General features: G+C 38.3%; 1 protein-coding gene across 3 annotated transcripts in view; it reads right to left on the bottom strand.

The window, feature by feature from the left end:
* Positions 1-568: 568 nt before the first annotated feature.
* The window catches only part of TGS1 (trimethylguanosine synthase 1), a 49,310-nt gene continuing 28,732 nt past the window's right edge, over positions 569-21,146 (bottom strand). For 2 of the 3 annotated variants that reach the window (XM_032788438.2, XM_032788439.2), the window contains exons 12-13: positions 19,806-19,884; positions 569-892 (exon numbers count right to left, since the gene is read on the bottom strand). In XM_032788438.2, coding sequence (XP_032644329.1) covers positions 776-892; positions 19,806-19,884 — 196 coding nt within the window. In that variant the 3' untranslated portion in view covers positions 569-775. Of the gene's footprint in view, positions 893-15,251; positions 15,409-19,805; positions 19,885-21,146 lie in introns of all 3 variants that reach the window. The other variant, XR_004374773.2, reaches the window with a different exon arrangement.

Raw genomic sequence — 21,146 nt, 5'->3', positions numbered from 1 at the left:
TTCAGGGGGAAGGCTATTGCCCTGCTACCAGGGACTGACAAATCGGGTCCGGCCCACAAGCCTCAAGCAGGCTGAAGTACCCCTGGTAACAAGTCTGTGGACCCTAGCATGATGAACAATGACCACATAAATGTTTTCCAGCTGAACTGAGAGCTGCTTAACTCTGACTTTGGTAAGTCTTTGGTAGGTTTTCCCATATAGTAGCTTATTATGTTTAATTATTTAAGCATGGACCATAGATCTTTATACATTTTTTTTTTTCAGAGAAACTCCATTTTCATTATTTGTTTCTGGAATTAGTTTGTACTAAGTACTAGATCTCTCTCAATTTGTTCCGAATATTATGCAGGGTTGGAAAATTGATAAGCACAAATATAACTAATATAAAATATAATTTAGGTTCTGCATGCATATTTGAACAGAGCCTTGAACTCCTCTTAGACTGGTATTGTGACATGTATCATTCTGAAGGCAGCTTTCCCTAGATTTACAATATGATCTTTGATAATGAAAACTACTAAAGTTTTATTTTGTTAATTTAATTAAAGAAATGCATCTATGTCAAAAATCTTATTATAAAAGTATTTTATTGACATATTTGCAATGAACAGGATGAAAACATATTTCTCTAAACAAAAAATGAAAGGAGAAAAAAATTAAACAGAAGAAATTTAACCAAAGCCAACAATTAGAGACAAAGTGAAATCAAGTCTATATTATTAGGAAGCCTAGAATATCATGATCCATTTCTTAGTTGGGTATATATGCTCTGAGTTCAAGATGCATCTCGTCTGATTAGGTCACCAAAATAAACAGTTATTGTCTTCAATTTGTTATTGAGAAAATTTTGCTCTATTTCAACTTGACCTCCTGGCCCAGCTAAGGAAGCAACCTAAAAAGAATAGAAACAAATAAAAACAGAAAAACGAGCAATTTCAAAGCATGTCTTTCATTCATCTCACTTAACCAAACATCATCAAAAGTGTTTTCTTTGCTACTATTACTCCTCGGTAACACTGAAAATTTTCCCCCTAAATATTTAAACAAACAACAAAACAATGGCTGATTAGTGTCTATGTGCCATTTGTGCCACTGAAAAATCTCCCTCCTTCATAGCTATTAAAACAGTAGGACTACATATGTGGAAAAATGCCTGCTATTGTTTCACACTTCAGTGTTATTTAAAACAGGTTACCATAATGTTAATTCTGGGGTACAGGACCCTCAGTGTTTTGAGAGCACTGCAGTTTGTCCATCTCACTTGCAGCAAACAGCAATAGGAAGGCACCAAAATGCCCGACAGTCCCAAAATTTTATAGGGTATGAGAGCTAAATCTAAAGAATCAAGGAAAGGACGAAAGATTGCACAGGAGTTGACTGCTCAAGAAAAAATATGGGATGAGAAAAATGTGTCAAACCCCCCCCCCCTTGACTAGACATTATTTTTTTTTTTTTTTTTTTTTTTTACTTTAAAGTCTCACACAATGTTTAGAATAAAACAGCTAGCAAACTGACTGGCTGCTGTTGAATGTTCCAGATAGAAATCCTGGTCCTATTAAAGTCAACAGCAAAACGTCTTCTGAATCTACTGATGTTCAGTTACTATGCTTTGCAAATTCTTAATGCTCCACTAATTTTAAAGGAATATTTACAGGACAGTAGCTGCAGCAGGTGCTCTCATTCTATGACTATAGCATTCAGTAATTGTGTTCTTCCTTCTTCATATTTACAGTATGCAGTACCATTGTGCCAAGTGTGAGCAGCAGGAAATACTTGTTTATTACAGCAGTACATGGGATGGACTACCACAAGAAGGAAAGAAAAAATATAGGGAAGGTAATTGAAAATGTATCTTTAAAGGAAAAAAAAGAAAAGGTACCCCTGAAGACCCTGATCTGGCAATGTGCATGGGCAGGCAGTTGTGCCGATGCAGGGCCTCCTGATTTCAGTGTGGTTCCACACGTGCTGCAGTTTGCCTGCAGCTGTTAAACGACTGGGTGGCACCCAATATGATAAATTGATACACTTTACAGTCTTTGCCTCAGTTTTGCATTCAAATTACTCCCAAGAGAACAAAGGTACAAAGTGATTCTATGCTGACTAAAATATGAGGGTCATGGACTGCAATCCTGCAGTAGATTTTAACTGACCTTTAGACCAAGAAGCCCATGGTAGCAGCTGCTAAAATGCAAAGTTAAGTATGCACTGTTACCTCTTCTAAACTCCTTTGAGACTTATATATGAGTTTATATTTAAACATGCTGAACTTCCTCTTATTTTTGTATTAGTAAAAAACCATCTACTGTAATAGAGAGGAAATAAGATTAATTTAAATTGAACTTTGAACTTTTTTATGCAAATCAATAATTACCACATATTAATCTGAAACAGACATTTATTTTCTTATTTACAGTAGCAGACAAAAACAAAAGCATTAAAAGCTTTTTCATCCCACAGTTTAATGTCAAAAAGAAAAAACACTGTTCTTGTCAAAATGCAACCTAACACTTAGGCAAAAAAGCAGAAGCTGACTGTAGTATTTATAAATAGCACAAGAATTTGAATTTGGCAAGTGGTCAGGAATGTTAAATGTTCTGACATTTTTTCTTACTTGAAGTTTTAATGGCAAAGTTGTTAACATCTAAGGGCAAAACAAATTTAAGGATGTTAGTTTTGTGCTACTCTTCTTGAAGAATTCTGCATGAGAAAAAGCAGTAATCATCCCTTCAAAAGTGTTGAAATATGTATGTTTTGTAATTAGATTTGATTAAGTTATTACATCAATATTTTGGAAGAGACTACTCAGTATGAGAGCAGGTACCTACACAATGCCAGAAAAAAGGCATTTCAATATAATTTCAACGCAGGAATACAGTTTGCAGCATGAAATGTTTCTATGCTTGACTAATGAATTGCTGCTAAACAACAGAAGCGTTTAATAAAAATGTTTGACAAAGACAAAAAAGGGACCGATTTCCTTAATTTTTCCAGCGTCCCAGTAAGCCAAATGGAAACTACACAACAGTGTATAAATACAAAGAAAAATAAAATGTTGGACTTAGCTGAAATGCAGGACATAAGCGTTGAAGAAAGGTGGCACATACTGAATCACATTTGAACAATTACACTGTGTGTGGCTATTTATAGTTTCATACTATTAGATCCAGGATGAGCATAGTTACAATTTCAGTCAATCACTAAAAATACTTAAACAAAATGTGACAAGATTCCTTGAAGCCAATTAAATATACAAGTATAAACAATATAGGAAAATTAAACAAACTGTATTATGAAAGTATCAAGATTCCAGAATGCCATGAACTACACAGGTTGTCTGCTCAAATCCCACCCACACTCTATGCTACTTCCTCAACCTTCTTTTTGTTGAGGGGAGGTCCAGAGAAACAAACAGAATTCAGTACAGAAGTGCTGCTCACTCATATGGAACAACCTGCATGCAGGAAAAAAAATCTAAGAACATTTTCTGATTATGTTCGTGTACAAATTACTAGAGATCTAATTACGTAAAAGATACTTGCTGGCAATTCTAATCAGTAGGGTTCAAAGAACTCTGACAGTTATAGAGGGGAAAAAAACCCAGCATTACACAAGACTAACTACACACTAAGGGCTTGGCTACACTTGCAAGTTGCAGCGCCGGTGAGGGGGTTACAGCGCTGCAACTTACCAGGTGTCCACACGTACAGAGCTCAGCCAGCGCTGCAACTCCCTTCCTGCAGCACTGGCTGTACACCTGGTCCGCTACGGGTGTAGCGAATCCAGCGCTGCTGATGCAGCGCTGCTCATCAGGTGTGGACACTCACCAGCGCTGTTATTGGCCTCCAGGGTATTAGGAGGTATCCCACAATTCCTGATATACAACAAACGGAAGGTAACTCCCCGTCAGCTACTTTATCTAAAAACAAACACAGTTGCTCTTCTGCTGCAGCGATGCTAGCGACCACAGGCTTTGGAATGTTTCACAGCTGTTCTGCTTGATGGAGGACAACAGCACGGCAGGGGGGGGGGGGGGAGGGGAGGAGTCCTCGGAGAAGCTGGCCTTATCTGGTCTGAAGACTTTTTACATTTAAGAGTATTGACAGCAGGGGTGGGGAATGGCCAGAATTGCAAGCAGGGAGCTGTCACACAGTGGTCTGCTCAAAAATCCACTCTCTCTGTCTCCCCGACGCTCCCTGTCACACTCCACCCCACCCCCTCTTTTGAATTTGCAAGGCAGGGGCTGTCACAGTGTCGTGCTCCAAAATCACTCTCCTGTCTCCCGCCAGCTCCCTGTCACACTCCACCCCACCCCCCGTCTTTTGGAAAGTATGTTGCAGCCATTGAATGCCGGGATAGCTGGCCCACAATGCACACTCCCAACACGCGCTGCAAATGCCTGCAAATGTGCCACACTGCAGTCCGCTGGTTGCTGTCAGTGTGACACCACTGCCAGCGCTGGCCCTACACAGCTGTACGACCACAGCTGTAACTACCAGCGCTGCAAAAATGTAAGTGTAGCCATGCCCTAATTGACAAATGCTTTCAAAAACTGCAATCACTGCCTTCCTCGATCCCTATTCCCCCCTTTGTTATTTCCAAACATTCTGTTCTTTCATCTCCCATTATTCTTACAAATATCAACATGCACCTCCCATTCTTAGTAAAATTATTAAAAAAAAAACCCACAAAAAAACCCACAATTTTTTTGACATTTGTCCTTTGTACTCCAGTTACATTTTAAATAAAATATAAGGGGATGTGAAAAAGAAAATATGAGCACAAAATTAGAACTGGATAGCTATGTGATCTTAGAAAATGATTAACAATTATGTCTCTTTTTAGGTTAGTAATTAAGGTAATGTGCAAAGCTACTATATATGCTGAGAGTACCTGATCCAGCATGGACTGTTCCTCTATCATCATCTTTTTCTCCTACTTTCTTCAGACCTAAATTCCTTAAAGCAGCTAATCCAGGCATCAATTTCCTCCACTAGCTGGACTTACAATGAATAGACTCCCTTAAAATGCCCAACTTCTTTGATTGCTCACACTGTCATTTTGCTTTCTCTACAGAATCAGTCTTACAACAGTGTTGTTGCACCCATGTCACTTTATACAATATGCAGATAGAAAATTAAAATTAATATTCTAACAACCTAGAAGGTAACAAAAATCCTAACCTGTTAAGGAAAGGTAATATTCTTTAAATGCTTTGGGCTTTACACAGAATATAATGAAGTTCCAAATACCCGCTATCCTTGCAGGCAGCATTTTTCATGTAAATACCTTAAAGACTCAATGAAGAATGACAACTATGTTTGGAAATCCCTCAAAACTCTGGTGTTATTTAAAAACTGAGATAAACCCAAACCAAAATCCAAGATCCAAGCATCTTGAATTTTAGCAAGTCTGAAATCCAGAACTGATCCTGTGATTCTTTCTATTTTGTCTTGAGTCTCTGTTAAATATTAGAGAAGCTGAGTTTGTTTTATAGATGCATTTTAAAAGCGAAGTATAGTAAGTATTGTTATCTGGCAAAATCTATGAATTTAAGTTCTTCTGGGCCAATCACTGCACATTCAAATTAACATAAGATCTCACTGTCTCCCACTCTTTGCCTTTAACTATTCGGAAGGGAAGTTATAAGAAATATATCTCTCTATATAGATCAGAGGGTCAGGCTTTGCTATGTCTTAGCCTTGGACCTTGTTTAAAAAGCAATGCTAACCAAAGGGATCAGCAGCAGTTTTAAGGACCAACTCCTCACAAAGCTACAGAGATAGAAGTGCATGTCATACAACATCTGAAAGCTGGGTTAAGCTACACAACATTCTTTTCTATGCCTTGTAGCTTATCAGACAGACTATAAACAAATCTCATGCTTCAGGCTTCAGTGGGTTGTCTGCAGGGGTCAGGAAAGAATTTTTTTCCCAACACATAACTGGCTAGATGTGTTCTGGTTTATTTTTTCTCCTCTTCCTCTGAAGCATCAGAGACTGACCATAGCTGAAGACAGGTCACCATATAGGATGGACCAGTGCTCTTGAGGTGTTCAGAAACTCCTCTTTCTAGATGCCTGGATGGTGTGTCTTGCTTACATAGATTGCCAGATTTAGGTTGGGAAGGACTAGCAGGACCCTTGGGAGTTTCTCCTCCTTCCCCTGAATTGTGTGGTGTGGTTTGCCTGCTGGGATCATGCAGACATATCTTACCTAATCAATTTCCTGTCATTACAGGGGCCTCAAGCATTGGTGATACTTTAGTCTGTCCTGTTCTCTGCCAGTTGAGTCTTCTGAGGACTGAAATTTTTATTCTAAAAAAAGCCTTTGGGCTTAATATAGGGGTATATGGAGGAAATGTAATGGTTTGTGATATACTGAGGATCATACAAAATGATCTGATGGTCCTTTCTAGACATAAAGTCTATGGAAAAATATTCTACGAAAAAATGCAGTGAGTGCATACCTAGAATTTGATATTTCATGCTTTAGAAGTTAATGTTGTCATGGAAAATGTGGATTAAAATGCTGTGGACAGCTAGAGTCTTGGCTTATGCCTGTAAAAGAAATCCCGCTTTCACTGCACGTTTAATGAAACAGAATTGGATTTTGTTTTGCACAAGACTTTAGCTGACATCCCTGGGCAGTTTGCCTAAATCTTTCCCTTAAATTCAGAGGGAACTCCCGTGGGGCCACTGAGTAATAACTTATCTGCAGCCATCTTATAAATCATCATCCTTACCATTTTTGTCATGCTGTTCCAGTTATTATTCCAAACATGAGTATTTTGTTGGCTCTGTCAGCTTTACATAATTATGAGTCATTTGGCCAACAAGTCACCAATTAATAGCTCCCCTTCCAGTAAAGTCTCTTGTGTTCATTTTTCCTCACCTTATCCAATTGCCTGTGAAGTTTAATATTTTTTTTATAAAGGAGAGTTAAAGAGAAATGAGATTTGCTCAAGTGCTAAAAGCTGAAGCACAAGTCATTAGATGTTACCCAAAAAACAGAAGTAGCACTGCTCCTTTTCTTCTGTACTATTAAACTAATATGCTGTACCAAAAAAAAAAAAGGCAGCTGAAGAGAAGATTTTTTTCTGAATATTTTTGTGGCAACTAACAGGAAAAGACCTTTCCTCTTAATAAAAAAAAAAAAAAAAGTTTCAGTATTTTTCAGTTACTTCAGTATTTACTGATAAACTGCTGGTGCAAATATCTTACAATGTAAATAGTGAACAGCAAGTTAAAAAGCTTCAGAAGATCTTTAGTGCACAATATGAATCATCAGCACAAAGGCAACATACCTGACACCCTTCAGAACCCCAGGAAAGAGTTACATTCTGGCCTCTCAATTTAACGTATACGCATTTTCCCTCTGAAACCACGTTTACTCAATTTACAGAGAGATTTGTCTCTATCTTGAACCTACTTTGATTCTCAAATTAGTTTTTACTAGTCCTTTTTGTTTGACCAATACAAGACATTTTATCTGTAGTTACTATGGACAGGTTTTAACAATATCACTATATCCTGTATTGCCTAGTTTTAATATATAAAATAGAAGCTCAATACTATCTTGATTGATTTGGCTTATTAGGATAATATCATAAAGGTGAAAGGCCTCATCTGAAAATTTGTGCATCCTGCTGCTTTTAAGAGAACAAGCCACCTAATTTTATTTTTTCAAACCAAATAAGAAGCCTCTCGGGATGTAGAAGAATACACTCTAATCTTTGCAAAAACTTTCATGAAAAATATGTTTCTAGATCTAACATGATTGATCATAATGTCAATCACTTACAGAGTGTAACTCCACATAATTCACCACCTCATTATTATATATTATTTGTATTAACATAGCACCCAGGGGCCCCAATTATAGATCAAGACCCCCTTTGTGCTAGGTACTGTACAAACATGGAACAAAAAGATACTCTCTGCTCCATATGGCTTAATATAAAAATCTATTTTAAGTGAAAATATTTGAGTAATAACACTGGGAGATCTAGGCCTGTTCTACACTACAAAGTTAGGTCGATGTAAGTTGCCTTGTGTCAATATATTTATGCATGTATCTATGTTCAAAATTTGCATCTGGCTGACATAACCATCCCATGACAGAGAGACAGTGAAAGCACCTCCCTGAGCAGCACAGAGCCACGGTCAATCTACTTTGGTCAACGCAGTGTGAGTGTAGACTCTGCATTATTTAAAGCAGTAAAAGCAGCAAAGAGTCCTGTGGCACCTTATAGACTAACAGATGTATTGGAGCATGAGCTTTCGTGCTCGGATCTCAAAGTCAGTTCTCAAAGTCAGTTAAGACTGACTTGATGGCAAGACAGAGTGCTGAGATGTGATAGGTGGGTCAGCACTCTGATCACTGTAGTCTGAACTGGTTTCCCCAGTAATGGCTGATTGAATAATTAGCTAATCAGAAGGAAAGGCTAGGGAGGTAAGGAACTAATTAGATCTCAACAATTAGACCTGAACAACCCTGATAAATGCCAAGAAGGAAGTGTTATGTGGCGAGAGGAGGATCTGACTAGTTGAGTCTAGAATGAAGGCACTCCTTAGAGAGAGGGAGACCTCCTCTCCTTTTAGGGCCCTAGCAAAGAAGGGCTGAAAGAAGCAGAGGTTAAAACTGTTATGTTGCACTGCACTGGGGCTGGTGAATGGGTTTAGAATAAAATGCAGCCGACATACAAGAAGAAAGTGGGTCTGAGCAGTTTCTGCAGCATCAGGACAGAGCATAGCTCTGTTACAGCTGGGCAAAATCCACTTACTTCATTATTCCCTTCAAGACTATAAGTTTTTCTCTGAAGATAGTGAAAGCTGGAGAGATGTTAAAGGAAACTACAGAGGGACCAAGGAGACCATAGAAGAAATGGGAGGGCACTAGGATTTGCCAAGGAAGTAAGGAAATACCTGGATAAACTGGCTTTCTATACAGCTTAAAAGATAGCAAAGCTACACAAAGTTATTTGGGAAAATGGCTTTTGTATGGAAAATCTATCTGTGGCTTAACCTTTATGGAGGAATATACTATACTCATCCTTACAATCCTAACAGACGCATGCTGAGAAATCTTATCTCCTAACTACCAGCTAAAGAGCTCTAATAGAAAGCTCTGTGATGCAATGTAATGATTTAACATAAATCAGCATTCGTACACTGCTCTGAGGCTACCTTCACCCTCACCCTTTGTAACAAAGAAGGGCAAAATGGGAAGTCATTATTACTAATGCTTTCTGAAAAGAATCCTGCTCCCTCTCTCATCCCTGTTAAATCTTCATCAGGGGTAGGAGGTGAGGGAGAAGAGGAGAACCACTGTTGAAAAGAATCAGTGTAGATTACTTTAGAAGGCCAATGAAAGTTTGCTTGTTGGGAATAACAAGAATGCTTTCATGGTTGCTAACCCAGAATTGTCATTAGTCTTGATAGTTAAAGATTGCAATCACCTTTGCTGAAATAATGCAGAGTTGGTTGAATGAAATCCGATGATAGGGAGACAATTTACAGTAGGTTAATTACTGTATGCTGAGACCAAGATTTTCCAAAGGGACTAGTGATTTTGGGTACCCAATTTGAAACACCTTAAAGCAGTGATTCTCAGACCTATTTGATCATTCCCCCCTTTTTTGTGTCCGTAGTAGTTTACGCCCTCCCTCCCCCGTCATATAAGTACATATACAGATAAACAAAAAATCAACAAGCAACTCTCACTAAATATTAAGAACAGTAAGGCATTGATTCAAACAGAGCCAACGATCCATTGTAACAAGAGGAAGAGCAAAACTGTGATTGTGGTCAATGCTTACAATTAAACGTGCTCACTACATCCTAGCAAACGGATTAACGTATAGATGGCAACAACTTTGTATAATGCTGTGCAAGCTTAACAGAAATCCATCAAAATGCATAGCCCCTTCTAGAGTCAAATGCATAGCACCATCTGAGGACCTGATATGTCTGGACGAATCAGCTTTGCTAATTATTGACTGCTTTGGATAATATGTGCACAGTACATTCCCCCCCCCCCCGATATACTTCTCATGTCCTCCCCCCCCAATATATACTGTGCCACCCCTCCCCGGGGGGGGCACAGTTGGAGAATCTTTGGGTATGGCTACACTCACACTTTACAGCACTGCAACTTTCGCGTTCAGGGTGTAAAAAAACACCCCCCTTGAGCGCTGCAAGATACAGCACTGTAAAGCGTCAGCGTATTTCAGAGACGCCTACACCCGTAAAGGATGTGGTTTATATGCAGCGCTGGAGAGCTCTCTCCAGCGCTTGCCGGCTCCAACCACACTCACACTTCAAAGCCGCTGCCGCAGTAGCGCTTTGAAATTCCAAGTGTAGCCATACCCCTTTGTCTTAAAGGAACCCAATTTTCAGAAGGTGAACGCTTAGCACTTTCTGAAAATCAGATTTCAAGATCTCACAGCTGAGCACCAAAAACAGAGGCTCCCAAAAATAGATACTCTGCAAAATTGACTCAATGATTTTAATCTGTGAAAAACTGTTTAGTGGACTAAGTGCACTTTGCAACAGTTGTTTTAATTGTTTTACCATTGCATGCCCTATTTACAGAACTGAAAACAGACCGGATTAGAAATAAGGACAATTCATGGTAACGTACATTATAACAGTCTTTTTGCGAAAAAGAAAAAAGAGTAAATATTCACTCAACTACTAACTTTAAATGCAATTTGATTATTTTTAAAATTAAAATAGGATACTCAAGTGCTCAGAATACAGTATCATGGAACTAATTAACCAGAGTCAGAGTGGCTAGCGATATTCCAATTTCACAAGCTTCTTGGTAATAGCCCCCAACAACACTGGTAAAAATCATATTAGTAAGTGATACTTGAACTGGGAAAACCAATTTTACCACCTGTAGGTGATTTGCACTAGGTGTTCTCCTGTCATTTTATTAAGCTGTTCCAGTTCTCTTTTTGCCAGTGAAAACCTACACAGTTTTAAATCCAGAGGTGTCACATGCAGGAGTTTCAGTAGAATATATGAGGAGGGGCACTCCACAAACCAATTTCATTTGCCATTTAATGATAGAATAGATGTCTCAGAGTTAACTTTTGTGTTGTTTAAAAAATAACACTGGACAGAAATCTCATAGATGTGTCATGTTAGGACCTAACCGTGATAGTTTCCTTCTAAGGTTATGTCTACATTACGCATCTTTTAGCAACACAGCTGTGCTGCTAAAAGGTGTACAGTGTAGCCATCTTTTTGTCAGTAAAATTTTTGTTGTTCAGGGTGTGTACATTTTTTTCACACCCCTGACGACAAGTTTAGCAGTGAAAGCGTCCAGTGTAGAGAAGCCTAAGGGCTTGGCTACATTGGCACTTAACAGCGCTGCAACCTTGCGCTCAAGGGTGTGAAAAAACACCCCCTGAGCGCTGCAAGATGCAGCGCTGTAAAGTGTCAGTGTAATCAGGGCGGCAGCGCTGGGAGCGTGGCTCCCAGCGCTGCACGCTACACCCATAAGGGATGTGGTTTACATAAGGGATGTGGTTTACAAGCAGCGCTGGGAGAACTCTCTCCCAGCGCTGTGGCTCTGACTACACTCACACTTCAAAGCGCTGCCGTGGCAGCGCTCCCACAGCGCTGCCGGGGCAGCACTTTGAAATTTCTAATGTAGTCATACCCTAAGAGTCAGATCATTCATGAGCGTACTAGAAAGAACATCTCCTCCAACTTAGGTCAAACTCTTAGCAAAGGTATTAACAGTCTGAGAGAAAGGAAAACAGGTCAATATTACTCCTGGGAGAATTCTGTGCATCTGCGGATGCGCAGAATTCATCCGTCTCGCATAATTTTGTATTTTCCCGCATAAAAAACATTTTGCCTAAGAAGTGCTGCAGTTCCGTCTTTTGCCCACCAGGTTGTGTGCATGCTAGCTGTTCTAGTGCCATAGTGGCCTCTGGTGGGTAAAAGGCAGACCTGCAGCATTTCTTAGGCAAAATGTATTTCATGTGGGAAAATACAAAATTCTATGCCCAGTGCTACAGAATTCCCCCAGGAGCAGAATTCATCACAGCACCCTACCTACAGAACCAAGTTAGGACAGAGTGGGGCACACAAGGCTGCTGGGTGGGTCACAGACTGGGGTTCAGAATGCCAAGTGTGTGCGGGAGAGGGGGGACAACACAGACTGGAGAATTGGCTCAGGAGTAGTGAGGTGACAGCACTAAGCCTGGGGATGGGGGAGGGGAGCAAACTTGCCTGACTGAAGGGGAGAGGCCTGGGGTCAGCCAGGGTCTGCATGGGGTGGCTTCCTAACACTCTAACAATCCCATCTCCTCCCCCACCCCAAAGAAAAACCTCTCACCCACACCCAACACCCTACAGGTTCACTCCTAGGCTCCTTCCCTCTTCCTCAGCTCCTCTGTTACCCCTGACTCCCACAAGCCTTTGCACTGCTTCTGACAGGTGCAGGAAATACAGTTCTATATTGTAATTTAAATGAATTATACAAAGTTCTGTATTAATATACACAGTAAAGAATCTATTTGTCAAAAAAAAAAAAATACCAGAATCTTTTTTTTTGTCTGCATTGTTACAGGCATACTTGCTGACAGATGTTTTGAAATAAATTAACAAAATAATTGTAACTCGCATGATTATATTGTGTTATTTTCACAAATAGAATATGCAGAATTTTCAAATATAGTGTGCAGAATTTTAAATTTTTTTGGCACAGAATTCTCCCAGAAGTATAATATGCACTTTTTCAGCAAGTATAAAAGGTTGCAACACTTCAAGAGAGAGTAGCAAAATCCACTCAAGAAAAAACAAGCTATGAAAAGAGCCAGCACTACTATCTTAGGGGCAAGTTCTGCTCCCTGATCCTGATGATTTTACTACTTGGTTTGAAAAAACATTGTAAGTGAACAAGTCACCAGGAGAAGTCAGTGAGGTTCTTCAACTATCTGAATGTTCACAGAGTTTCCAGTGTGCTTGATTTTGGAAACTGTAAAACAGACAAAACAAATACTCTAAAGAGAATAAGGAAGTCTCTTTAAAGCTGTGACTCTAATCCTTTTCTTTAAACCTGTCTCTCCAGAAGAGTTTTTCCAGGTGAAATTTTGTGCTATGGTATGTAAACGTACAACTAGCAGCCAATTAAAGTGATCTCTCAATCCAAGCCTTGTTAAATAGTTTGACTGATAGTTTTGATACTTTGAAAATTCGAGTTCTGGACTTTTTTTTTTTTTTTTTTTAAGAGAGAAAATATACTCATTGCATTAAAACCCTGATGCAAAGAGATTCAGCACTATGCAGTATGTCACACATACAAAGAGTGTAGGGCTGTCAAATTATTCAAAAAATTTATTGCAATTAATCGCAGTTAAACAATAATAGAATACATTTATTTAAATATTTTTGGATGTTTTCTTCATTTTCAAATATATTTATTTCAATTACAACACAGCATACGAAGTGTACAGTGTTCAGTTTATATTTATTTTTGATTACAAGTATTTGCACTGTAAAAAACAAAAATAGTATTTTTTCAACTCACCTAATACAAGTAGTGTAGTGCAATCTCTTTATCATGAAAGTTGAACTTAAAAATGTAGAATTAAGTACAAAAAAACCCCTGCATTCAAAAATAAAACAATGTAAAACTTCAGAGCCTACAAGTCCACTCAGTCCTACTTCTTCAAATTCAGCCAATTGCTCAGACAAACAAATTTGTTTACATTTGCAGGAGATACTGCTGCCCTGAAAGTGAGAACAGGCATTCTCCTGGCACTGTTGTAGCCGGAGTCACAAGATATTTACGTGCCACATGCGCTAAAGATTCATATGTCCCTTCATGCTTCAACCACCATTCCCGGGAACATAAGTAAATGCTGTCTTGCTCGTTAACCATCCAAAGCAGCGTGGACCGATGCACGTTCATTTTCATTATCTGAGTCAGATGCCACCAGCGGAATGCTGGTTTTCTTTTTTGGTGGTTCAGGTTCTGAAGTTTTCACATCAGGGTGTTGTTCTTTTCAGACTTCTGAAAGCATGTTTCACACCTCGTCCCTCTTAGATTTTGGAAGGCACTTCAGATTCTTAAACCTTGGGTTGAGTGCTGTAGCTATCTTTAGAAATCTCACATTGGCAACTTCTTTGTGTTTTGTCAAATATGCAGTTAAAGTGTTCTTAACATGAACAACGTGCTGGGTCATCATCCAAGATTGCTATAACATGAAATATATGGCAGAATGTGTGTAAAACAGAGTAGTGGACATACAGTTGTCCCCCCAAGAAGTTCAGTCACAAATGTAATTAATGTTTTTTTTAAAAACGAGGAAGCATGTCCTTTGGAATGGTGGCCAAAGCATGAAGAGGCACAAATGTTTCACATATCTGGCATATAAATACCTTGCAATGCCAGCTACAAAAGTGCCATGCAAATACCTGTCCTCACTTTCTGGTGACCTTGCAAATAAGAAGAGGACAGCATTATCTCCTGTAAACGTAAATAAATTTTTTTGTCTTAGCGACTGGTTGAACAAGAAGTGGACTGAGTGGACTTGTAGACTCTGAAGTTTTGAATTGTTTTGGTTTTGAGTGCAGTTATGTAACTAACAAAAAAAAATCTACATTTGTAAATTGCACTTTCACAACAAAGAGATTGCACTACAGTACTTGTATCAGATGAATTGAAAAATACTATTTCGTTTGTTTTATCATTTTACAGTGCAAATATTTGTAAGCAAAAATAATATACTCTTTGATTTCAATTACAACACAGAATACAATATGTATGAAAGGGGAGAAAAACATCCAAAATATTTAATAAATTTCAATTGGTATTCTACTGTTTAACAATGTGATTAAAATGGCAATTAATCGTGATTAATTCTTTTGAGTTAATCGTATGAATTAACTGTGATTAATCGACAGCCCTAAAAGAGTGCTTAAAAACAAGGAAATTAAGATTTATAATTAGCACAAATAGAAAGAACCTTTTTTTAAAAAGTTAAACAGGTCTTTCATATTTTACTGGGGCAGTTCATCTTCAATTTGACCTAAAAATGCAACACATGAACAATTATTCTTGTAACAAGATCACAATCATAGGCAGGTAAATTTGATGGGATTTTAAAAAACCAAAACAGTTTATTGTACATTTCTTTAACACTTTTCCCCATGTTTTATTAACATTACTACTCCCTCTAGAGATAGAAGAATGAACTGAAGAGAAACAATTTGATTAATTGTACCTTACCAAGGGCTAGTCTACTCCACTAGTTTGTCAAACAACAAAGGTTATCTTCCACATATGCACACAGAATTAATACTGCTTATCAAATCTTCTCCACGTGCTGGCCATGTACAGCATAGCACAAATTGGCTTGGTACGTTATGGATTTTTTTTTCTTCCTCTAGTTAATGAATAAAATAAACAAACAAAAATCAGGAATTGGCCACTCCTGTAGGCAAGATACCAGACTTGAAGGACCAATGACCTGATCCTGTATGACAAATCTCCCAAGAAGCTCTCTGGGGATGGGACTGCCTATTCTACTTCTTTTGGTTTTTTGTGTTTTGTCACCTTGTACACTCCAGCACTAAACAAATGTAATGTTATTTAAGTAATAGTGAGGGGAAGGAGGAATGAAAACTAAAAACAATTGGTTTGTTTTCTTATATCCTGAACAAAACATTCTAAAAAACCCCTGCTGTTTACAAACTGGGATGGGCACAATTTTTCAGGAATAATCCTTCTGCATTAGTACTTACTATGACACTGTATGGAATATGGGTGACCATTTATATTATTGATACTAATATTACAAAATTGCTATGAATCTTACAAGATATGACATATGGTATCAGTGGCAAAGTTATAATGGGCTAAGTATGATAATCTTGTTTATATATATGTATCATCTTTGCATTATGAGTTATAAATACATGTAATATATCTGCATCTCAAACCTGTGCTGTGTTTCTGAGTGACACCCTCAGACAAACTGACATCAGCACTATCTAGCCTGTTTGATGGCCCATCAAGGGCAATTAGTGGTACAACGAACCCACTGAGAGAAGCCTGGGGCTATGCCTGAGACAGCAGGACATGTCTGGACAAGTCTGTGGACAGGGGACTCCCAAGAGCTTTTCCATGCCCATGTGCTGTGGGCTTGTGTTTGGGACAGAGGATATATCCTTTGCCATGTGGCTTGTATAAAAAGGGAGCTGCATCACCTCCATTTTGTCTTCAATCCTGCTTCTCTGATAGCTTTGACCATTTAATTCCTCTCTTTTTGTTCTTTTCTTTTCTAATAAACCTTTGTTTTAGATATTAAAGGATTGCCTGGTAGAGTGGTACTCTGGGTAAGATCCAAACTAGTATTGATCTGGTAATGTGGCTGGCCCTCTGGTGATCAGAAGAACATTTTGTATAGTTTTAAATACAGTTTAGAATAGAGTTTTAAATAACTTTTCACTTTACTGGACCTGTTTGCTGATTGGGAGCCAGAGACTGGAATGCAATAAAGGGGGCTGTGTGATTTCTTTGTTTCTAGCTTCTTGGTAACCAGGAGCACACTTTGTGACTGACTGATGAATCTAACTACAGTGTTAACTATCAGTTTTAGGAGAATCTATTCTCCTTTTTGCAGCCTGTCCCGCCCTTGGCATTTTCAGTGTGGGCTACCCTAGGCACCTCGGGTCACACTTACCAAAGACCTTTTCACATTACAGACAGAGCTGGTAGTGATGCCTATAGTTGAGGGAGCCTAACACTACACAATTCCATTTTCAAATGCTCTTAAAACTCTGCCAAAGCTTAGTTTTTCAGGCAGAAGTTTTCCATGCTTGCTCTCTGTCTCAAGGTGAATATTTTAAAGCAGTGGTTCTCAATCTAGGGCCGCCGCTCGTTCAGGGAAAACCCCTGGGGGGCCAGGCTGGTTTGTTTACCTGCCACATCCGCAGGTTTGGCCAACTGTGGCTCCCACTGGCCGCGGTTAGCCACTTCAGGCCAATGGGGGCTGCACGAAGTGGCGCGGGCCAAGAGACATGCTGGCCGCCCTTCTTGCAGCATCCATTGTCCTGGAGCGGTGAACTGAGGCCAGTGGGAGCCATGATCATCCAAACCTGTGCACTTGGCAGGTAAACAAACCGGCCCAGCCTGCCAGGGGCTTTGCCTGAACAAGTGGCAGCCCAAGTTTGAGAACCACTGTTTTAAAGTTTCAGCTCAAATGATTCAGTCACCATGCATCATAATAGTATATGAGGATGTAGTTAAAAACTGTTCTACAGCAGGCATGCCTCACTCAGTGCACAGGATGGACAGTGAATGAGACAGAATTGTAAGAAGAGTATGAATGTTCTCTTGTGGTTAAGACACGTAGAGTGAGATAGAAGAGGGCTGGGTTCTATTCCTGACTCTGCCCAAGACTTCTTTTATGATTCATAGATTCCGAGGCCAGAAGGAATCATTGTGATCATCTAGTCTGACCTGGGCAACACAGGCTACAGGATTTCCAAAAAACAAGTCTTGTTTCAACTACATATATCTTTTAGTAAAACATCCAATCTTGATTTAAAATTTCCAGTGATGGAAAACTAACTTGACAAGATCTAACTGACAAAAATCTCTCTTTGATGAAATTACACGTTTGGTGGATAAAGGTTATTGCGCTGATGTAATAAACTTCTGCAAGTCATTTGACTTGGTACAGCACTAAACTTAAATTCAGAAACTAGAATGCTACAAAATTAATATGGCACATATTAAATTGGTTAAAAATTTATTAACACGTCTCAAAATGTAGCTAAATGGAATTAACATCAAGCAGGTATTTTTCTAGTGGGGTCGTACAGGGATTGGTTCTTGGTGCAACACTACTTAACATTTTTATAAACAATTTGGAAGAAAACAAAACCACTGATAGTCTGCAGATGACAAAAGATTGCAGGAATGTAAATAATGAACAAGACAGGTCACTGAACCTCAGCAATCTGAATCACTTGGTAAACTGGGAGCAAGGAAACAACATGCATTCATTCGCGCCAAATGTTAGGTCTATATCAAGGAAAAAAGAATGCAGGTCATATGTACAAGATAGAGGATTTCATCCTGTGAAGTGGTGATTGAAAAAGACTTGGAGGGTCATGGTGGATGATCAGCTGAATGTGAACTCCCAGTGTGATGTTATGACCAAAAGGGCTAACGTGAACCTGAGATGCGTAAACAGGGAACTATGGAGTGGGAGTAAAGACATTATATTATCTCTGTATTTGGCACTGGCACAACCACTATTGAAATCGTGTGTCCAATCCTGGTGTCCACAATTCATAGGGTGACCAGACAGCAAGTGTGAAAAATCAGGACACGGTGGGAGGTAATAGGAGCCTATATAAGAAGAAGACACAAAAATCAGGACTGTTCCTATAAAATCATGACATCTGGTGACCCTAACAATTCAAGAAGGATACTGAAAAACTGGAGAGGTTTCAGAGAAAAGCCAGAAGAATGATTAAAGGATTGGAAAACACGCTTTATAGTGAAACTAAAATAGACTGAGATCCTTGAGTCTAACAAAGAAAAAGAAGGTTAAAAGATGACTTGGCCAGTCTACAAGTATCTAAATGGGGAACAGAAATTTGATAACAAAGGGCTCTTCAATCTAGCAGACAAAGATATAAGAAGATCCAATGGTTGGAAGTTGAAGCTAGACACATTCAGACTGGAAATAAGGTGCACATTTCTAATAGTGATAATAATTAACCACTGGAAAGATTTACCAAGGACTGTGGTAGATTCTCCATCACTGGATATTTTTAAATCAAGATTGGATATTTTTTAGAAAATCTACTCTAGTTCAAGCTATTGGACTTGAAACAGAAATTAATTCAGGAGGGTTCTATGGCCTGTGTGTAGGTGAGGCTAGATCACAGTGGTCCTTTCTGGTCTTAATCTACAAAGTCTGCATAGATTATCGCATAGTGTAAGTGGATGAAATTAAATCAATCACTTGGAAGAAATACAGTACAGAACATCCACTATACCTATTTACCAAATGTTATTAGCATATCCCAACCAAAAGGGGTTATTTCACTTCTACTAACAGTGACAATGACTGTTCCACTTTAGTAGGCTTCTTGATAGCCAATGAATTTCACATTGCACATGACATAACTTAATCATGAAAATTCCTGTACTAAGTGTACACTGGAAGAACAAGTCTTTTGTTTATATGATTTTTTCATATCTCTGGATCATCTAGTCATTTATGTTCATGAGTTGCCTATATATGAACAAGCAATTGTATAGGTAACTAATGTCAGCTCCGCTGATATTCTAGAGCCCAAAAACATTGTTTATTTTGTACATTACTTAAGATGCTACTCGAACTGGTATTCCAGGATGTATAATGATTTTCTTCAGCTTTATGTACTGAAAATCTGAATACTGAGCTTTGTTATTCAACAACTCTCCTCAAGTCCATCACTGGTTAAAGATACATGCTATAACCAGTTTGATTGATATGAAGAAGCATTAGTTACACGCCCTGCCAAAAGCATAGGAGTTGGAGGAGAGCAGCACACAAAATTGAGAGAGTAACATACTGTTGTTCTAGAATGCAGTAAGGAAAAACAAACTGATATGAGTTATTCACTATCCAGTTTCCCAATATGTTAAGATATGTTTTAAAAGATAAAAGTTATTAACTATAGTCCTCTACTACAACATTCGATTCATTTGAATAAGGTTAAAAGATAAATTTATATCAGCAAAGTTGCTTCTGAAAGCTGCTTGTGAATGATAACTTACCTGGTCAATGTCAGCATTGCGTGGCAGGAAATACACAATGTTGTTTGTGATCTTCTGGGACAGCTTGAAAATTTCAAATGTAGAGGCCAGTAAAGGAAAAAAAACCTTGACATGGGTTCATTTGCTATGTTAGAATATCTCCCATCTGGTGGTTAGAGACATTATTTTTCTAATTAGTCTATTGGTGCTATGCATTAGATACTCTTTTGAAATCTCAGAACCAGCACTACCAAAACGGATAAACTCCTCACATTCCAGAAATTTGCCCAGATGTTATGAAATGTTTCATGTGTCAAAGTTTCACAACTGTAACACATTTTTCATTTGCTGGCTATTTTCTATCCTATATTCTGGCTTGATACTTCTAATTAATCACACATATATAAAAGATTAATTGAAAGTTATACACACGCACACATATTCATTATCAAGTTACCAAGAGGCCACCAGTTGCTACAAAATATCAATATATAAATGATCCAGTAACAATAAGACTGCTTTGTGCTATTGATTGGTTTCCTAGGATACAGGCATCTGCTACGTTTCAGACAGTCTGGAAAAAGACTCTAAGTAACCAGGATGTACCATTCATAAAACAATCAGAAAATAGATAACTAACTCTGAAACACAGCCCATGTGCCTTTGTAGGTAATTTCTTGAGTTAGGGAAAGTTTGTCTTGTTACATCAATTTATAATTTTATCTGAAATATTTTAACACACTGGAAAGGAGCTCAAGAGTATTAGATGAATGTTTTAGAAATAATTTATAAATGAGAAAAATGTTAGTAGAAATTCTAGCTTTTAAAAGATTTTTTTTTTCAATTTTGAACAAAATATCTTAAGTATATATGTACAGTTTATTTTTATTTAATTAAAGATTGTCAGATTTTTAAAAATACAGGCAATCATATCATCTAATAAACATGCAGATAATTAGGGTACCATGTTTGTTTGGGAGCTTTTTACTATAATTTAGAAAGCTGATATACTTCTGTAGCCCACAGATGGGTCTTATCACATGCTTTATGCATTACTGCCTACAGGAAAAAAAGCTTTCTTGTTTGTCAAAAAGCTACCAAAAAATTACCAGTTGTTCCAAATTCAAGTCCCAGCCTGATATCAAAACAAAGCAAAATACTAAGAATATCTTGGTTTTATTATCAGCATGACAAATGCCATTAATAGTGATGCACTGATTTAAAGACCTACCACAGTCTCATTAATTTTTTTGAAATAGAAGTCTGCGACAACTTTGCCTACTCTCACCCACTCCAGTTTTTTTATTTTTAATAATTCAGTACATTTCCTTAAAAAGAAAAAAAAAAAGGCAACAGTTGTTT

The sequence above is a fragment of the Chelonoidis abingdonii genome, chromosome 2 (genome assembly GCF_003597395.2).
Source record: "Chelonoidis abingdonii isolate Lonesome George chromosome 2, CheloAbing_2.0, whole genome shotgun sequence".
In the NCBI taxonomy this organism is placed as follows: domain Eukaryota; kingdom Metazoa; phylum Chordata; order Testudines; family Testudinidae; genus Chelonoidis; species Chelonoidis abingdonii.
This window is presented reverse-complemented; position numbering and strand designations above follow the sequence as displayed.